Here is a 21,346-nt window from a genome sequence, read left to right as displayed (position 1 = left end):
CAGTTAACCTTCAGCTCGTACAGAATAGGTCACAACAGTAAAGGAGTTTTTTGTTTTACTTTTCTAGAACATGTTCCCTATTACTGGTTGACGAAAATCGGAGCCTGAGTTCGAAAAGTCTGCTAGCTTGAATGAAAATTCTCCAATTCAGAAAACGGTAAGATCCTACGAATGAAGCATCACAGAATAAGTGTGGCCAACAAGAGCCGATGACAGATATATGAAGATTGGCTTTGGAATTAGAACATAACTTTGTTGTCAACACCCGAGCTCACCCAATGGCTTGAACATCCTAGTTAATGACATCTACACTTGATATGCCCATGGCCTAGCTGTTTAAATATATCAGGAACTTTTACTGTACAGAAGCATCACATACACCAAACTATTCAGGATGTCAGATAATCTTTTAGGTGACACAAGCATTTAATCAAATACTCCCATTCTATAGTGCCTATAGTTTTTTGGCACGGAAATTAGCGCAAGAGTATTTTTTACACAAGACCCCTAGCAGAATGATTTGAGATCAACGTAAAATTTGGGAAATCCATATCTTACTAACTTACCATAACAAATTTGGGACCTGAACGATTTGGAAGCTGAACGGGGAGGGGGTAATTGAAAAAAAGCCAAGCTACAACCTTATATTCTGAAACAAATGCCAAAAATCTATAGGCACTATAGAAAGGAACGGAGGGAGTAGATAATAAGAAGTTCAAACTTAACTTGCAAAGCTGACATAATGGATGCTAAATATGAAAAGGTGTATTCTTCAAGGAACAATTTAACAAAGAAAATGGACACGCAACTGACCAATCTCCTCCGAATTAACTGAACTTCTTAGCTTGCCCATTATAACAGAAGCCAATCCCAGTGAGCATAACCTTCAGGATAGAGGTTCAAAATCAAGAAACCAGCCAACAGTACATCAACTTTCAGGCTACGTGCCCCCGAGATGTCTATCAGGCAACCACACAACAATTTGGCACCGCCATATTCCCTGCAGATTTCAGTCCCACAGAAGTAATCAGCAATCAACAATATAAACAATGGTCGCATATAAGAAAAAGGATTTCTATCGGTGAGATATACGAACTTGGGAGGAGAAAGGAACATCAAGATCATCTAATCTCTACAGAGAATAGCTATCAGACTTTCACATAATTTCCTTGAAATCATAGAGATCGTTGAGAAAAACATGATGCAATTGGTGGAACCACCACCGGACAAGCTGGTTTGTCGTGCTGGGCGCCGCCGCCGGATAAGCTGGCTCGTCGCGATGGGCGCACCGATCAACGCGGCGTTCGGCCAAGTGCTAGGATTCGCTACCACGGCCCCTTGCCCTTCAATTTTCCCTTCGGCATCAGTGGCGCCGCAACCCAGGTTCCTCCCTACGGCGAGATCGGAGGGGGTCGCGGAGGACATCGTGCGTGGCGGCGTAGAAGCCCGAGCGCCGGACGGAAGAGGTGAGAAGCGGCCGGATTGCACGCATGGGTTTTCCGTTCATACTTAATGGGCCTATCTAACAGGCTGAGTAGTTTGTCGGCCCGGTGAACCAGAGGACGTCCAACTCGACCTGCGGAGAAGCAGCCCTGTAACGTGAACCGGCCCACGTAACGTGAACTGCGGGCGTAAACAGGTCCACGCAGCGTTTCGGAGATTTCAAGCGATCTGCAGCGTTGAGCGTCTTGATCGGACGGTGAGGAGCGCCAAATCGCTGTGAGCCCTCCTAGCTGGTTACATTATACTCCCTCCTAGCTGGTTACATTATACTGTTAACTAATTTGGACCATGTACAGTTGTACAATACTGGCTCGTATTGTATACCCTGTCCCCTACAAATTCACTGGGCTTGTCTTGTTCGGGCCCGGCCACACTCTTTTCCCCTCTCCTCTCTACACAGTCCGGTGAGGATGATCCACCGCCGCCGCCGCCGCCCTTCCCAGCCCCCCGCCTCGCCGGCGGTAGCGCCTCTCACCCCGCTGGACGACGAAGACCTTCTCACAGAGATCCTCATCCGCCTCCCTCCCCTGCCATCCTCCCTCCCGCGCGCCTCACTCGCCTGCAAGCGGTGGCGCTGCCTCATCACGGACCGCGTCTTCCTCCGCCGCTTCCGCGCCCACCAGCACCGGAAACCCCCGCTCCTGGGCTATTTCGTCGGGGCAGCCATCTTCACCCCCACGCTAGATCCGCCCGACCGCATCCCCAGCGCGCGCTTCCACTCTCCACAGATCCACAAGGAGCGCTGGGTCTTCTGCGGCTGCCGCCACGGCCTCGCCCTCAGCTTCAACGTGGACCGCCTCCACGCCGTCGTGTGGGATCCCCTCACAGGCCGCCGGCGCCACGTGGCTTTCCCGCCGGAGTTCGACAACGACCGGGAGAACATCGTCAGGAGCGCCGCGGTGCTCTGCGCCTCCCGCGAAAAAGGCCATGTGCACGGCGATTGCCATTCGAGCCCGTTCAAGCTGGTCTTGGCGCGCACCGACACGGACCGCACACGTGCATTCTTTTGCCTCTACGAATCAGAGCGCAACGCATGGGGAAATATCATCTCAACAGCAATTTCATTCAAACATGGCATCAGCTCGTTGATTCCAAGCGTCCTGGTTGGGAATGCACTTTACTGGCTGATTGGTGTAAACTGCATCCTGGAATTTGATTTGGAAAAGCAGAGCCTTGTTGTGATGGACCAGCTGGTAGATACCCATGTAACTGACTACTACAGCTTTCAGATCTTGAGGACAGAGGATAACGGACTAGGCCTCGCCGTTACATCAGGATTGAGCATTCAGCTATGGGAGAGGAAGTCTAGCTCTGATGGTGTTATGCGATGGGTACTGGCCAAAACCCTTCAACTGGACAGCCTCCTTGAGCTAAAACCTGGAATGGAGAAGCAAGCAGGCACCATTATATTGGGGCATGATGAGTATAGCAATGCCATCTTTGTATCTATTTCCACTAGTGTTTTCTTGATCCAACTTGAGTCGCTGCAGTACAAGAAGGTTGTCGAAAACCACACTTACCGTTTGCTCACCACCTATTATCCCTACACAAATTTCTATGCTACAGGTAAATGCACGTCTTCAAAATCCAATTATCTTTTAGCATGTGTTTGCTGGAGTTTCATTCTTTCTCTTAATAAGGGCGGGGTAGCAATTGTGCATAAATACTACTATTTCTATCCTTGTCAGTTTGAGGAATTCCTGTCTTTTATGTATGTTGCCGGTCAGTTGTTTATGCATAAAATATGTTACTAGTGTTAAGTCCATGTGTATATATTTGTAGTACTGATGGTAACAGTTGGAATGTGATGACAAACATGCTAAAATATGGCTTGAGTCATCTGAAATGTTACGTGAGTAACTTGATTTTGCACATGGAGGCTTAGCAAGACTTGTGTTCAAGATTATATATAGTTATAAAAAATTCAAATGAGAAAAATATTAAAAAAATCATACTGTAGATCCAACGGTGCTAGGTGAATTAGAGAATACAAATGAAGACACTTTCAGTTGAACCGCATATATCTTAACTTATCGGGATGAATAGTGATTCTTCTTAAGTGTCCTTTTCAAGGGTCTTGCTGCAAGCAAGTTCATCTGTACCATGTCATAAACAAGTAATGCTTTCTTCATCTTCTATAATGCCGTACTTATTTATAATGTCGTCCTCATGTTTGTCACAAAAGTTCTCAATTTGAGCATATTATGATTTGGTCTGTTTGACTTAACAAGCAAAGTTCACTTCGGGGCAATTCTATATATCCTTATTTTCTTGGAACAGCTAAGTAAAGAATTTTATTGTATTGTGTAATTCTTCATGTGTTTGATATTAGATATGGATTTACTTACATATGCATAACCTTGTATTAAAAGCTAGTAATGCCCAAGTTGCGTGAATATCTAACAGTAGGTTCACCTAGCTGTTGCACCTTGCCATATCTTTTTATATTTGAATTTTTCTTCAATATTTTCTTAGCTTATCATTTTTTTCGACTACTTTTGCTTGTAGGCAGTGCAATTTCTGGTGTAGATGAGGAAGCTGAAATGTTGAACAACACATGACCTGATAGTCCCATTAGATCCGCTAACGCGCGTATTGTCTGGTTAACAAACGATGTAAGTATATTTTCTCCTGCATGTATATATAGCTTGTTGATATCTTATGCCCTGTTTGGATGACCCATATTTGATGTAATCCTGCTGTAGCGTATTTTGATGGCTGATAATGCCAGTGTTTACAGCAGGAAAAAAAAAGTGCAGATTAGCTCAGAAATAGAATGACTACATCTGATAGATCAGGGTTAATGTACCAGATGAGTTTCCCTCTCCCCGCGCGCACATGCCTGCAACCACACCCACACATACTTAAGTCACCCACTATATTCCTTTTAAGAGCTAGTATTGTCATGCTGCAGTGCTGTGCTTATTTATAATTTAAGAAAATTTTCCAATTTCTATCTTACTGGTGAAAATCACTATTGTGTTCATTGACTTTTCACATTTCTAGTGCTATACAGTTGGTGGCAGATATTCTCTTAGCAAGTCTAACTTACACACACTCATTTTCTCTAGAACTATCACTAGCCTGAAAAAGATCTGTCTCAAAATATCTGTCCGTTAATGGATCCAAGGCTACAGTTTGTGTAATAGTTATTGTTTTGAAAAGGTGAAGTAGTTGTAGAAACTTAATACTCCCTCCGATTCATATTACTTGATGCTAATATAGATGTATTTAGACACATTTTAGTTGTAGATACATCTACTTTAACATCAAGTAATATGGATCAGAAGGAGTAACTCATTCACAGTTTTAGGCTTTCCTCGTCTGTGCCATGTTGGTTGATGACAGGTAATAGTGAAACAGAGGGAATATAATGTAGCCTCTTGGGGCCTAATTTAGTTTGGAATAGAGTTACTCAAGAACTTAATACATAAAAATAAACTATGAGAGGGGCTTAAAATTTAATTTGCTATCTTAGGAATTAGGATTGCTACCCTAATGGATTGAGTCTACGACTTTACTTGAGCCTCCTGTAGGAAACATGGGATAATCAAACAAGTCTAGCCCATAATCTCTTCATCTACCTCCTGCCTTTGCTACCTCATCGAAGTCCTACCCTATTGATCCGCAAGCACCATCAGGGAGCAGGATATTCTGCCAAAATTTCATGAAGCCTCAATAGATGTTCAGCAGCAAGGTCAAATCTCATGATTTTCCAGCAGCAGCTGCTGACATGTCTACTAGATAGCAACCTAGGAGACCCGGCCAGCCCCCAAAACCATGGGCGTTCCAAGGGATGCCATGTTCTTGTTAGCGTAGCCAGGCCTGGGTGCGTGCTGTTCTATGGTTGTTTAATCTAGCATATTCGGAATGAATCAGTTGGGTACATTATGGAACAAGTTTCATAACCGTGATGCTGGATTTTACTTTTTTAAGTAGCAGGGAGATAGGTTTTATACTTGCATTGATAAGTAGTAAAAGCCATATTAACGGTTAGGATTGCTTGCTTCGCAGGTGATGGGAGTTAACTTGACAGCGTGGTGCAATTCCTTTCCATTTTTTTGGCATGTGATGACTGATCCTACCATCTTCCATTGTCATCTCTGAAGTGAAACAGAGACGAAATAGTACATCTGGCCTGGTGGAATTCAGTGGTCACAAAACCTGTAGAATTTAACTCTTCCATAATAAGTGTCGCTGATTCAGTACATTCAGTACAACTTCGTACTAAATTAGCAAAACTTAATATGGATCGGAGGGAGTAATTGATTCATGGACCATGCTCTACTTTGAGAGACTAAAGACTTGTATAATTTAACTGGTTTGCTGACATTATGCAGTTTTATTACTTACGTATAGAGATGGTCACTGATATTGCAACTTCCTAACCCCTTTTTGTTACTAGAAAATTTACTCTTAATGTCCCGGTGGGAAAAACGCCGGAGTTCGTAGAGACAAACGGATGAAAACATGAGTTGGGAGTTTCGCCCCCCCCCCCCCCGTGAACACTCAAAAAAAGTTAATGCACGCCATACTCTATGACATATCCATTAGATTTATGAAGGTTGCGATTGTTTAGCTGAGGCGAGATATACATTAGATTTATAAACCTTTGCATTTTCATTCTACTTTTGTATCCTCTCTGAGTATATCTCTGGCACCTTCTATGGCTGCTGAAGGGTCACCTTGCTTTCCCTCCATATAGAGCCAAGGGATGTAGGGATTCATTGGGATTTGATTTTCCTGGGGTAATTTATAATGTCTTGACGATTCAAATTGTTGGTGTCCAGTACGTGTAGTTGGGAAGCCAAGATCTTGCAGATTTGCTCCAAATGCGAATGGAACTCTGGGCTCAAATTTTTGGGACTTGGATTTGATCTAGTGGAAATCACGGTCCAGATTTTTGCAAGTTCTCTTTTGAAAGTGCATCTCCAAATCTCCAAATTCCATAGAGGTCTGTCAAAAATTTGTGAAGGGGTTTCTTCACCTCGTATATTATTTTATACGTAAGGCTTGAAATGAGCCCGATTTTGAATTAACAAAGACATCAACTAGCTAGGAGTTACAACTTACACGCACACTATGATGCCAACTCCCATAAGGGAGGCAAGCAAAACTAAACAAAGCACTATACGAAAGAAGATTGCTTGATCTACGTCGAAGCTGTCTTCACCAACAAAACTCCACCGCACCAACAGCGCCACCCACAGGGATCTAGCAGTACTCGGGAAGCCAGAGGATGGGGACTTATGATTATCGTCGTCACTGGTAGAGTCCAAGGACCTACAAACTTTCACCAAATCCTAGCCTCGAACCAAAGAACTCGACCAAGTCACCGACCAAACAACACATGTCAACCAACAACATAATGAAGAAATCACCGGTGTCTCCCAAGGATTGACGTCACCCGGAAAGCCCCCCTTAGGCTGCGGGACAAATGCCAAAAAAAAAACACCGTGTATAAAGAGGCAGACTGATAAAGCTAGAGGACCATGAGGAGGGCGAGGTCATGGGGGAGCACGCCAACAAGAGCCACGAGAGGGCAGGTTCAGGCGGAGGGGTGGAATCCCGCAAACAAGGTAGATGGGCTTCAAGATGACGCCTTCAGGAAGGAAACGACACCAGCAAGGTGTCGTCGTCACCAGCAATGGCCACCGCCAGACAAGGTTTTAACCTAAGCACCAACGGCCTTGAAGCACCATGAGGACGTAGAAAAGACGAAGCTTCGGCCACAGCTGCAGACCAACCCAAGTACATGGTGCTCCTGCCCCGCTGGAAACACCAACAACAAAATCGACCGGAATGCAACTTCTAGATCTCACCACAAGGGGCCAACCTGGACATGCACAACCTAGTTCGAAGAGCTCCAGCAACAACGAAGTTGGTTGGAGCCACGGCCTCCATCACACATGCCACCGGATGTTGGCCTCCGGAGGGTGGCACAACTTGCCCACGGCCCGCCAAATCTAACCAAGGATCTGGAAAGGCCCTCGCATGGGAGTAGGGGTGGACTCCGCGGGACGGCCTCACGTGAAGAGGGATCGGGCGGGGCAGGGGCAGCTTGGGGCTGGTGAGGTCTTGCAGCCGGCCCACACCTTGTATAATATTGTGAGGATGACATCACCGAATGAGAGTTAAGCTAATTTTTCATTGAATGAGAACTAGTTGCACTCTTAATTTGGAAGCACTACCAACCAAATCTCAACTCAGAAAATTAACAAAGCAAAATACATGTGATTATTGTTAAAATAAAGCATGCACATCAAGAAAAAAAAGAACCCTATAACAAAATAGCGTCAATTTTATAATAGGCTATAACAAAATAGGGCGTTATAAAATACCGCGCTATAGCATGCTATTAGCAAGGCATTGAGCTAGCTTATTCATCACACGCAACCAATGGCGATTGGCTGTAGCCGGAGCTGGTCTAGCCGATGTAGTACATAGGGTCGGGCAGCTTGAAGGTGCGGGCGCCCTCGGGCGCGCCGATGATGTCGCTCCACTGATCGCCGATGTTGCCGACGATGACGTACCCTGCGTCCTGCAGCTTCTGCCTCTCGCCGGACTTGTACGCCACGGCGGAGCCCTTGAACCCGGGCTGCTTGAGCAGCAGGTCCTTCCACCCGGAGATGCCCTGGCTGCGGAGGTTGGCGACGGTGATGGCCCTCTGGTCCTCGGTCCGGCCCGTGAGGAACAACGGCTTCACGCCGATGGAAAGAAGCTTGTTGTACAGCCGCTTCGTCTCCGGCAGCACCGGCGCGCTCCCCTCCAGCACGTACGCGTTGAAGCTCGTCGCGTTGAACAGCGTAGTCCTGCGCGCGCGAATACATGCCACAATGTATTAGTGATTAGTGACACAGTTCAACAAACTCGAGATTTTCTGATACGTTTCCAGCTCCAAAGCATGATCAGTGTAGCTGTCGACGAACAGAGACTGATGATACGGCGGCCAAGTAGAGGGTGTAAAGACAGTAAAGTAACAGGTAGTAGTATATAAGAGATCCTAGCTACTCCGACATCATATCATCATCGATCACGCCACTATATTGTGCACCAAGAACAATGTCAAGCTTACTGCTTTTTAAGTACGCCACTGTACAATGGAGTACTTGATTTCATCGTGCACCTCAATCATTCACCCACATTGTGAGAGCGTATAGCATGCACTGTTTGCAGCAGCTCAACCATTGGCCCATCCAGCTTTATTGCAAAGTTTTAACTTTGTCTCTTTAACTAACTTTCAACAAAAGGTTGATTTTGTCATGATTATGGTGAAGAGAAGTTACTCGATTTCCTCGTTTAAGATGGACCGTATGTGATAAGGTTTTTTTTTGCACATCTTATGTTTTCTACCTAGGCTTTACTACTTTTTTGATATATCATGTTCATGACAAAAGCATGAGCGACCTATATATTCTATGTCCTCAATGTATAATCATTATACTTTTGTTAATAGTTAATATTTACTTTAAATTGTAGTAATGCACTAGCTTGCTTGTCCTTTTAGAAACAAGAACAACTATACACATATTTACCATTACGTACAAATTATTATTTTTATCATGACGTGATTATTAGTATATGAAGGCTCATATGTGTTCACAACTCACAATGTTGTTTCATAAAGATAATATGTTATTTTTTTCAAGAGCATGCAAGATTGCATGTCATTTCATTAATGTATAAAAGATAATACTCCCTCCATCCTATAAAACTTGGCTTTAAGTTATCCAAATTTAGATGTATCCACATACTAGATAGTGTCTAGATAAACTTGAATTTAAACAAATCTAAACAACTTTAATTAGACCGAGGAAGTATGCAGATAAGGTAGCCAAGTGGACAACCAACCAGCCATCACATACACATCACATCACTATCTGGCATATAATAAATATGTTTTGTTCGTCTTTCATAGGACTATGGTCCTACCTGTTATCTCTGTGGTTGGAGATGACCATCAATAATGTCCAACATATACCTTTGCATTCCTATGTTTCATTTATTTAGTTACTTTTCACTTTATTCAGAACCAATCGACGCTTATGGGTGCTATCATATCTTTTCCGTTAGTTAAGTTTCACAAGTGCAAAATCATTACTTTATCTGACCGCAAGGAATAAGTGCAAAATCACTCCTCAATGAAGCTGCATAAACATCAAGTAGACCAACATTAATTGTACAAAGAAACGCATAAACAACGCTGCACGTACCCGAAGCCGTGCTTGGCGTAGTAGGGGAGGTTGGAGAGAGTGGTCTCGTCGATGTCAAACACCCATATCTCCTTGCCATTGCCGGCGAGCTTGAGGGTCTCGACGTAGGCGAGGGCCTCGTCGATGACGACCTTGGAGTCGCGGCGGAAGTGGCTGCCGAGCATGTAATGCCCGACGTAGCCCTCGCAGTTGGCCGGGACCGTCTTCCAGTCCCGCACGTTGTGGGCTTCCACGCCGAGCACCCAGCTGTCGCACGCCACGCCGCCGCGGCTCCCCAGCTCCCCGCCGGAGCCCAGCAGCGGCCGCAGCGCGTGGATGAGCGGCGCCACGGCCTCGTCCATGGCCTGGAGCCTCTTGGTCGGCATCTGGATGTTGAGCTCCCATGCGCTGCAGGAGCTCACGAGAGCTATGGCGAGGAGGAGGAGAATCTTAGCCATTGCCATTGCCAGTGTGCTAGGCTGCTACTAGCTTGCTCTTTCTGCTGGAGTGTGCTGTGGCTAGCCTGCTAAATAGGAGAGCCGGAGGGTGGTCCGAGGGAGGTTGAGAGGAAATAGCTGACAAAGGAGGGGTTGGTGGGTAACATTGTCGGGGTCGCATTCAGGGCGTGCAACACGTTGGTACGATATTTTTTCAGGATTTGGTAGCTCGCTAGACGGTTTGTGACTGGATGAAGCACAGGGCCACGGATAGGCTGTGTATGATGTAATCCGATCGAGGGATGCTGATTTGCTATTCACAGTCCAATAAGCCATGTAGAACGCTGTAGACATTATTTTCCTGCGTTCGAATTTGCTATATACTGTATTCATAATCTTTTTCCTGGACCAGTGCCAGTTTTGTGGAGACAAGGACAGCAAGCAAATAGAGAACCAGCCACCTATGCAGCACTGTACGGCCTTCATTCCAGTTTGCACAGTCTACCTATTGGGTTGGCTGTAGGTGGTGCATGATGCATCGACCTCACATTTGATCAAAATCGACTATGTGTGCCTCTCCCCTCTACTATGTTAAATAATGTAAATCGTTGTGTGCGTTTGTAATGTTGACACACGGCCATGGCCTGCATAAAAAAACACACAAAAATGATCCGTGAATAAGCATGTTGGAGCATTAAAATTTATCTTTTTTCATTGGGGATATAAAAATGTTCTTTTTATCTCGAAAACTTGTGCGCGAATATGAAATGTCTGGATGTACATGTGATTTTTTTAAAATTTTAAAATATGGTCTTAAACAATGAGTTCATACGCACCCATGAGCCGAAATGAATTTACACTATATTAGGGGCTTCCTATGCTAACATCCTCTCACTAAACTTAATGTCATGTGATCCTGATACAATAACGCTTTTCTAAGATATCATATGCACAATTTAAGAAAATTGTGAAAAAGTTTATCATCTGCAAGCTAGGGAAAACTCAAAAATTAGACTATTGCAGAGGGAGGGGCCTTGCAGTCATTAATGTACGCACAAAGGTTTATCTGATATTTCGAAGAACCATATAAAGTTGTGTAATCTGGAGGAATGATGTGTAGGATGTGTGATCCGATCGAGATGTCTCGTGGTACTTCCATGCACAAATAATTTGACAGTATAATAGGGGATTAATGGATGATATTGTGTGGATCCAGGAATATTCAACTTCATCTATGCAGCGGTACATTGGTCTATCTCATTCTCTAAAGCATTCCATGTGTGTGAAGGCATATTTGGAACACATGATTCTTAGAATGTTGCAGGAAAATCATATAATTAGTGTGCCATGTTTTAGTATAATTAGTGTGCCATGCTTTCATTTATGTATATACATATGTTTCAAATTGCACGAATTTCCAAAAACAAATATTTTTGGTCAATTTGTCGACTGTTTGCACATGGCAAAATGAACGCTCGGCGCCATCTGGGAGCTCCAGGGAGCCCTTTGCCAATTGCATACGCCAGTACACTTGGAAGAACGGCCATGCTTTGTCGAGTGTATTAGCATATATAATTGGCAACACGTAAGGTCGCACGTCCTGGGTGTCCTCACTAATAGGAAAAATGTTACCCGTGGTGCACCTATTTTTTCTACCGAGGTGGACCACGGTTGGCATGGCACACGGTTGGGTGCGCCACAGATAATGCATAGTAGCCGTGGCACACAAGGTGGTGCGCCACGAGTAAGGAAAATAGGTATGCCACTGTACATTTTTGAAATTTGAGTTTTTGTTTGATCATTTTTTTAAATTATTTTTGTGTTCTCTTTTTTTTGGCTCCATGGCGGCTGCTCTGTGTGTGTGGAGGTGGAGGCCGCTTGGGCAGGGCGTGTGGACGTCGCGTGGAGTTGGAGGTGAAGGTCGCCGAAGGTGGAGGTCCCCGTGCGCCACGCCTATGCTGACCCGAATTTCAAATTTTTAATTTTTGTACAGTCCTGGTGCATCTATATTTGGTGCGCCACAGGTACCAACGATACCCGTGCCACAGTTCCTTTTGGCACGTCACGAATAAGGGTGGTTGAACCAACTAAACAGGACAACGAATAGGCGCGCCGTACCACTTTTGCACATGCGTCACAACTAGGGTAGATAGGCGTGGCACACCACATGCCTATGCGCCATCGCTAAATAGCTATGGTGCACCACTCTTTTGATGCGCCGTTCCTAGTAGTGGCTGAACCCCAGAGATTTTCTGAGTGCCACGTGGCCGACGCTTGGTAAATAGCAAATATATGACAAGTGCCACATTCGTGCACTCGGCAAATACGGACACGTGGGCGAAATGCTTCCTCCGACCGTCTCTGTTGTAAAGTATTATTGGTCTCCACCTCGTCCGTCTCTTCCGGCATGTGGGGAATGGCAGGATGCTTCTATGCGCTTGGCGTCTCCTGTAAAAGGTTGGATAAGGCGCTAGACGTAAATGAGGCGGTTGGCATTCGCCTAGTGTCTAGGCAGTGATTAAGGGCCCTAGGCACGACCTAGGCAGACATACATTTTTTTACCATCAAATGTGTATATAAGTTATTATATGTTAAAACACATTAATATAAAGCATACATCTAAATGAGTAAACTAGCAACAACTAGCACTGTAATATGACCCATGCGACTCGTGGTGAGTGAAATATGACATGATTTCTTATTGGACATGGCAATTTGTTGGTTGCATTTTCACTAGCCTTTTGCTTATGCCTTAGGCGAGGCATTTGTCCATCATGGCGAGCCTGAGCGTCTCCTCCTCGTCCACCCCTTCCGGCAAGACAGGGAGCTGGTCCTCCGCCCCCTCTTCCTTGTCCTACTTTGTCAAGTAGGTGAGGTAGACCAAGAAGTCCTCGTGTTATCCCTCTCGGGCTCCCGCTTGGGCAACGTCGGCTCCTCCTTGGCATGCATCTTCACATCCACACCTGGTGGAGGGTCGTACTCGAACTCACCGTCGCCGAGGAATCTAGAGCGGCACCGAGGATCCCACTCGACCTTGCCGAAGGTGTCGCACAACATGGAAATTATAGGAGGGGCCATAAGGAGATCCGGAGGTAGAAGGGTCCACCGGCGCGCAATCTCCTCGCGCCGCGCCGGACGTTGTCGAGGCATGGGCACCCTCCGGACACTGAGGTGCCATATGCTGGGGAGGTGGACGTTGCCCCACCCCTCACAACTGGTCCTGATATTGTATATAGCTCATCCCACATCCACGTGGATGGGGACGTGCGGGCGGGTTGGTTCTTTGGCTTCGTCGACAACCTGGCCTCATGGTCGTGCTTCGGCTTCCTCCACGACTTGGATCGCTTTCCCATGGTCGTCTCGAGGGAGGCTGCCGGTACTCTTGGGATAAAAGGAGGCGATAGTGACAATGGCGAAGGGTCAGTGTGGGTGAGTGCACTGTCCTTTAAAAAAAGGACGGGGACGCGACCACTATAAATGTCAATATATACTGGACTTCAAGCGCACATGCCTTTGATCGAGGCGCAAAAGACCAGCTGCCGTAGGCTAGACCTGGCATGGCCGCTGAAGTTGAAGCGGGGCATTGATGGCATCGTAATGACTAGCGCGCGCAGGAGCCGAAGTGGTCGCTGACTCGATACCATGCCGGCTCGGGCGACAGCGGAAGGACACGCGAGTGGTCCATGTTTTTATCCATGTCGACGCATTTGTTGTCCAAATTTAGGCTACAAATGAATCGTCATGGATGCATCGATCCATTTATGTCAGGCTGCTGGGTTATAGTTTTGGTGTCCTCATGCTCGCACGAATCAAAATAGACAGCTGCGTTCCGTTTGCGTTGAGTTGTTGGAGATGTTCTCCGTCCAATCATTCAGTCACCCAAGGTACCATGCATATAGGTTTAGGGCATCTTCAGCGGCGCGACGCAGCGACCATTTGTGTCCACCGTGACCGGAAATGCGTCTGGGGCTATTCCAGCGGGGCGACGCAAAGTGACCGGGCCGTCCGCGGAGATGCAAACCTGGCGCAAATATGCGTCAGGTTTGCGTCTCCGCGGACGCTCGGCGGTCGCGCCGAGCGTCCGCTCGCTTCCCCACGGGCCCTCATGGCAGCGACCTAGGTTCGATCGGCCTCGAATTCACAACGCGCGCTGGTGTGGCAACCGCGGCGATCAATGGAGCGCCGAACCGCCGCGGAAGAGCAACCACCGGCCTCTTCGTTATACGCGCCGCCATTAATCCGCGCACATTATAACCCCCGCGTCTACGGTAATTCAAGTTCAACCGCCTCCTTCTTCTCCCTCTTCTTCTTCTTCTTCTCCAACACCGGCACGCCATGAGCGACTACACGCTGCCGTCCGACTCGAAGAGCGAGGGCAAGTCGCCCGGATTTCTGCATTGGTGGGAATCCCCTGCGACGCCAAGTGATCCGGGCTCCACGCCCAGCGACCCTGCCTCCACGCCGAGTGAGGACGAGGAGGACGGAGGCGGCAATGGCAGCGCAGGCCAGGAGGAGGACGGAGGCGGCGCTGCCAGCGATGCCGAGGACGAGGAGGAGGGCCAGGAGGAGGAGGGGGACTCCGACAGCAAGTTCGCCCGGTTGGAGGCGCAAGGCGGCGGACGACAAGGCGGCGGCAAGGAAGAAGTCCAGGGCGCTGGCGCGGGCGGTGCGTCATCGTCCGTTCACCGACGACGACGACGACGAAGACGCCATTTCTTCCAGTTTCAACTCCTCGACGGGCGCGTCGTCCTCCTGTTCCGACGAGGAGGTGACAAGCAAGAGGCGCAGGAGTTTTGACGACGAGGCAGGGTCTTCTAACAAGAAGGCCAAAAAATATTTTAGTTTATATGTTTTTAAATTTCTTCTTCTTTGTATGTTAAATATGTTTGAATCTAGTCGATTGAAGTATCCGGTTAATTGTTTAGGCTATAATCTATTCGATTCGACCAACATGACATCATTGAGTACAACTTTTTCGCATTTAAAACTTGATCATTCAACAAAATTGAAAAGAAGTAGCACAAAAAAAAAACACTTGCATGTCCAAAAATGCGTCGGACCGCTGGAGGTAGCCCCCGACGCAAACGGACATTTCGCTCCTCGCGATCATTTTGGCGTCCGCCAGACGACGCAAAGGGACGCGAGCGGATAATTTGGGCGTCCGAAATGCGTCGGCTGGAGATGATGCCCTTACATGTTTTCTCCTCCGTTCAATTTTGCAATTGATACTTTTTTCCCACGCAAGTGTCAATTTGTGGACAGAAGATCCTTGCATCCAGGCACCTATGCAGCGATGTACGGCTTTCAATGCTGTTGGTACACTGTCGGCCAAGGGCCAATAATGGGACACGACCGTACGGTGGTGTATGATGCATCCACCTCACCTTTTTTCCCACACCCTTTCACTCATTGTGTAGTTTCTTGGATTCACAAGCCGCTCGAGTTGTGGATGGTAAGGAAAACAGAATTTTCTGATCATGGTATCATATTTTTTTTTTTTGAAATGGGGCAAAGCCCAGCCTCTGCATCAGTATGATGCACACAACTTTCTTTATTAAAGTACCTCCAAAGTACTATCATATGATTGTAGAATAGTAACTTCGTGAGAAAATTCATATATATTGGTTTCAAAAAATTATGAAAAAAGTCACATGTATAAATTCACTACAGGAAATAGTCAAGGTGACGACGGCACAACCCTAAAGACCGTCGGCATAGGCTGTCGGCGTAGCAGCAAGGCGTCGGCCATATCTAGCCGTCGGCATGGCCACGTGGGGCCAGGGAAGAAGCTAGAAAAAAATAGTCACTGGTGTTAGGCAGCCAATGCCTACTATACAAGTACTACTATAAAAGAGCAATGCAAATAATTTTGCAGGCAACATAAGTAAAATGTAATTTTCACAAAGCCAATGATAATAGTTGTCACACCGAGTACCAATTGAGCGAAGTAATAAAAATACTTGTTTACACATCCAAAAAAAATTGGCAAAGAAATGCCTACGATTTGTGTTACTTCTTGGGGGAAAAGAAAGGAAAACATATTATATTCACAACAACTAGACATGAACAATATATAGAAAAGAGCTAAAATTCAACAAAACATATAAAGTGACATGTGATTCACATTCCAGATCTTTTCTTCACTTTCTTTAATCTATTAAATAGATCAATCACATAATTATTTGTGAAGGTAGAAAATATGTATTTCTCTACATAACAAATAATAACATCACTTATGAACTACACACCCATTTTATTCCGCAAAACACTCTCAACAGTATTTATTGCTTAACCCATTGATGTTGTGGGGACCGGCAAAATTAGTACCAATTTTACAGAATGATATACCAAAGAAAAAGAAAGATGTTTCTTAGTCCCTACAACAGCGAGATCAACAACTTAATTTTGACAAGTAAAAAACATGAGGAATTTCAATTCGGAGTGTGGTCGCACTCGCACTTGTGTACTCCTCCGTTCCATCAAGATTGTTTTAGATTTGTCTTCCATATATCCACACACTAGATAATGTTAGATACATCCAAATTTTAATAAATCTAGATCAATTTTAGTGCAACGGAGGAAGTACATAGTTTCGGCGGCGACCGGCAAAGACGTACCTGCCACTGGCAAGCTGGGCTTAGAGTTGGATGATTATTGTATTAAAGATCTTGCCGCTGCCGCCGGCCAGTGACACCACCTGATCTGATCTTGCCTTGATCTCCCACATGATTCAAATTAACTTGCTCGTAACCCCATTACTTTTAACCCAATCACATTTGAATAAGACAACATGACCTTCATCTGAATAATTTAACTCTATGATGCCAATTATTCTTCCATGATAAGTAACTTTTCCCAAAGACAGTAGAGGTGGTAAGCACGGAGAGGGGAACCTCGCCATAGGTGAGCATAGAGGAGTTGGTTATGTGGGAGATTGGATAAGATGGGATATGTAGGGGTTATCAACAAAAGTGTTTTCACGAATGAAGAAGTGGAGGGACCTTTGTTAGAATTAACATTATTTAGTGGTTTCTTAGCAAACTAGCAATGGATAAAATTCTTCGAATTACAAATAAGGTCACCTCGCCACTCTTCATTTGTTTGATATAAGGTATCTTTAGGGTTTCATTGACGCCGCCATCGACATCGTCCTCACTAGTAAGCTTACCTCCTCTACTATCGTTTCTCTGCTTTGGGTTACAAGATCTGCTAGGCTTACGATTTTGAGGATCTTGATAAATTTGCTGAAGTCCAACTAAAATAATGACTAGTAGTATTCTTAGGATTAGCATCTCTCATTTCCTTGTTTAGTTTTTGTGTGTAGAAAATAAATCACCTTAGTAAATGTTTTCCAAATTTCCTTTTTAGTTTTTGGACGAGGGCGAAACTGTTGGTTACTGGATTGGACGATGGGGACACTTTTGGTGCCGCTCTCTATCTTGGGGGCATTATTTTAAAACATATGCTGCTTGGAGGGGTTTGTTGACGGAGCAGTGTTCATCTACTGCAACGATGATTGTGTGTCTTGCACTAGTAGGAAAAAGCTCATCTGTGGCGCACCTAAAACCATATTCTGTGGCGCATGGGCTGGTGCACCACAGAATTCTCGCCACAAAAATAAGATTTCTGTGGCGCACATGCCCATGCGCTAAAGAGAAAGTCTTATTTCTATGGCGCACCGGCGGTGGTGCGCCACAGAATTTTTTTATGAATTTCAAAAAAATGGCGGCCAGATCTAGATCTAGGGTTGTCGATTTTTTTTAAATTTCGCTGGAAGGTGGGCGGTTGGGTGGGTGGGTGGAGGAGGAGGCTGGTCGGAGGAGGCCGGTCGGAGGAGGTGGTGGTGGTGGTGGAGTAGGAGGAGGAGGTGGTGGTGGTGGTGGAGGTGGTGGTGGTGGAGGAGGAGGAGGAGGTGGTGGTGGTGGAGGAGGGGGAGGAGGAGGTGGTGATGCTCGCCGGAGGAGGAGGAGAAGGTGGTGGTGGAGGAGGTGGTGGTGGTGGAGGAGGAGGTGATGGTGGTGGTCGCCGGAGGAGGTCGCCGAAGGAGGAGGTGGTCGCCGGAGGAGGTCGCCGGAGTAGGAGGAGGTTGTCGGGTGTGGGTGGAGGAGGAGGAGGGAGAAGAAGGGAGGAGAAGGGAGAAAAAGCGAGTAGTGAGGAGAAGTGGAGGAGAAATGAGGAGAAGTGGAGAAGAAGAGGAGGAGAAGGGCGCCACCGAAATTCAAAATTCGGGCTAAGAATTCTGTGGTGCATGGGCATATGGTCCGCCACCGATTTTTTTTCGAATTTTTTTATTTTTGCAGGAAAAAATCTTGACATTGCCATATCTTTTTACTCTTTTCGAATTCGGATGTTGAATTTTCTCCCGATCATTTTGATATATTGTGCGTTTTTTTTCCGAGTTCGTATGCAACCGCAAATCCAGTTTGATGATTTTGCAACACAATTTTGTAAAAAAGTCGAAATTCATGTTTGTTAATTTCCAGTGGTACTAGATGACATAATACATGGGCTCCTCGTAGGATTTTATTTTTTCAAATTTCCATCTATTTCTTTTACATTTTACAGAGGTAAAAAAGAAGATCCAGGGGGTGGAGTTGCGTGGAGAAGGGAAAGCTTTTTTCTGTGGCGCATGGGTCAGGTGCACCACAGAATGTGTATTTTCTATAGCGCACCATCCCACGTGCGCCACAAAAAGTCTTATTTCTATGGCGCACCCAGGCTGGTGCGCTACAAAATATTTTAATTCGGTGGCGCATGTGGTCCTATGCGCCGTAGAAATAGTGAAACCAATGATTGGGGGTGAGACCCACCTTATTTCTGTGGCCCATATGAGTGAGGTGCGCCACAAAGTTCGCTATTTGAGTGGCGCATAGTGTCTGGTGCACCACAGAAATAAATTTTGTGGCGCACGCAAAACTGGTGCGCCACAGAATTGCATCCCACCTATAGCTAGTTTCCTACTAGTGTTGGCGGTGTGGTGCAATGGGGTCTCGGAAACAAACACGACTTGGTGGACTCACGCAGAGCAGGGGCGATGTCTGACGCAGTGGTGGCCTCTACGATAGGCCAGCTGCGGACTATGTAGATCTGTTGTGGGTATACTTCATGGTTGTACCATCGACAGTGCTTAGATCCGGCAAGCCCGGGTGGCCCACAGACGGTGATGAGGCATGTGGCCCATCGGGCGGCCCAGTTGCTGTTGATCATGAAGGAAGAAGTCCGGCCCAGGATCAGTAAGCCGGATCCGTACCGACCTTAGGAGGAACCCGGATCCGTGGAGGCCCATGAGGAACCCGGATCCAGTACGACGTATATGGAAGGCGGATCCGTGACGTACACGGCAAGACATTGTACCGTAGTTAGGCAGTCTGTAATCCGGCTAGGACTCTCCATGTAAACCCTAGATCCGTGCGCCTTTATAAGCCGGATCATGGGAGCCCTAGAGGCACAATCACAACTCATTGTAACAACGCGAAAGCGCCCAGATAATTCCAGACAAGCAAGCAGATGGGCCCCTGTCATCGAGCGGTGTTCCGAAGCCGGGTAAATCGCGTACCACCGTCCCGTGTGCACTCCGCCCTATGGCCCCTACTTCTTCTCCCTCTCGTGAGGATCCCTCCTCCGAGGTACCGTCGATTAGGCAACGACAGTTGGCGCCCACCGTGGGGCCTGCGGCGTCTGGAGGCCAGAACCGGGAGGGTTCCGCCATGGGAAGCTACGACGACACCATCTGACATGGGCATCCCTAATGGGCCTGCCGAAGATAGTACCCGGGGTTTACTGAAGGCCCACTACTCGAAGAATAAGAAGATTCGGAAGCCCGAGATATTATTAAGGAAAGCTAGAGTTGTAATAGAAAGTCTTATTTGTAATCTTACGGGATGAGTTAGAAACCTTCCCGGACTTTGTAACTTGTACAACACGAATCCCTCGGCTCCGCCTCCTATATAAGGGGGAGTCGAGGGACGCAAAGATCGTCGAATCATTGTTTACAAACCCTAGTTTTCATAATCGTCGAGTACTTTTCGGCTGAAACCTTCGAGATCTACTTGAAGGAGATATGCCCTAGAGGCAATAATAAAGTGGTTATTATTTATATCTTTATGTTTATGATAAATGTTTATATATCATGCTATAATTGTATTAACCGAAACATTAGTACATGTGTGATATGTAGACAAACAAAGAGTCCCTAATATGCCTCTTAACTAGCTTGTTGATTAATGGATGATTAGTTTCATAATCATGAACATTGGATGTTATTAATAACAAGGTTATATCATTGTATGAATGATGTAATGGACACACCCAATTAAGCGTAGCATAAGATCTCGTCATTAAGTTATTTGCTATAAACTTTCGATACATAGTTACCTAATCCTTATGACCATGAGATCATGTAAATCACTTATACCGGAAAGGTACTTTGATTACATCAAACGCCACTGCGTAAATGGGTGGTTATAAAGGTGGGATTAAGTATCCGGAAAGTATGAGTTGAAGCATATGGATCAACAAGTGGGATTTGTCCATCCCGATGACGGATAGATATACTCTGGGCCCTCTCGGTGGAATGTCGTCTAATATCTTGCAAGCATATGAATAAGTTCATAAGAGACCACATACCACGAGTATCGAGTAAAGAGTACTTGTCAGAGACGAGGTTGAACAAGGTATAGAGTGATACCGAAGATCAAACCTCGGACAAGTAAAATATCGCGTGACAAAGGGAATTGGTATCGTATGTGAATGGTTCATTCGATCACTAAAGTCATCGTTGAATATGTGGGAGCCATTATGGATCTCCGGATCCCGCTATTGGTTATTGGTCGGAGTGAGTACTCAACCATGTCCGCATAGTTCACGAACCGTAGGGTGACACACTTAAAGTTGGATGTTGAAATGGTAGAACTTGAATATGGAATGGAGTTCGAATATTTGTTCGGAGTCCCGGATGAGATCCCGGACATCACGAGGAGTTCCGGAATGGTCCGGAGAATAAGATTCATATATAGGAAGTCATATTCCAAGTTTGGAAATGATCCGAGTGCATTTATGGCAGGGTTCTAGAAGGTTCTAGAAAAGTCCGGAAGAAATCACCATGGAAAGTAGAGTCCCGGAGGGACTCCACCTTGCATGACCAGCCAACCCTAAAGGGGAGGAGTCCAAGGTGGACTCCCCTAGGGTGGCCGGCCAACCCACCTCAAGGAAAGG

At 46.0% G+C, this 21,346-nt stretch overlaps 2 protein-coding genes across 2 annotated transcripts; one reads left to right on the top strand and one right to left on the bottom strand.

The window, feature by feature from the left end:
• Nucleotides 1–1,913: 1,913 nt before the first annotated feature.
• LOC124647288 lies at nt 1,914–5,859 on the top strand. Its single transcript, XM_047187251.1, has 3 exons — nt 1,914–3,069; nt 4,012–4,118; nt 5,518–5,859. The coding sequence occupies exons 1-2, from the start codon at nt 1,914–1,916 to the stop codon at nt 4,062–4,064; spliced, it is 1,209 nt and encodes a 402-aa protein (XP_047043207.1). The 3' UTR covers nt 4,065–4,118; nt 5,518–5,859.
• Nucleotides 5,860–7,717: 1,858 nt separating this feature from the next.
• LOC124649012 (stem 28 kDa glycoprotein-like) lies at nt 7,718–10,208 on the bottom strand. The gene is made up of 2 exons (XM_047188696.1): nt 9,717–10,208; nt 7,718–8,315 (listed from the first exon to the last, which is right to left on the bottom strand). Exons 1-2 carry the CDS (start codon nt 10,157–10,159, stop codon nt 7,931–7,933), a joined length of 828 nt encoding a protein of 275 aa, XP_047044652.1. The 5' UTR covers nt 10,160–10,208; the 3' UTR covers nt 7,718–7,930.
• Nucleotides 10,209–21,346: the final 11,138 nt, after the last annotated feature.

Source organism: Lolium rigidum, chromosome 4 (assembly GCF_022539505.1).
Source record: "Lolium rigidum isolate FL_2022 chromosome 4, APGP_CSIRO_Lrig_0.1, whole genome shotgun sequence".
Lineage (NCBI taxonomy): Eukaryota > Viridiplantae > Streptophyta > Magnoliopsida > Poales > Poaceae > Lolium > Lolium rigidum.
Note: the sequence above shows the minus strand (reverse complement) of the source record. Positions and strands in the feature narration are given on the sequence as shown.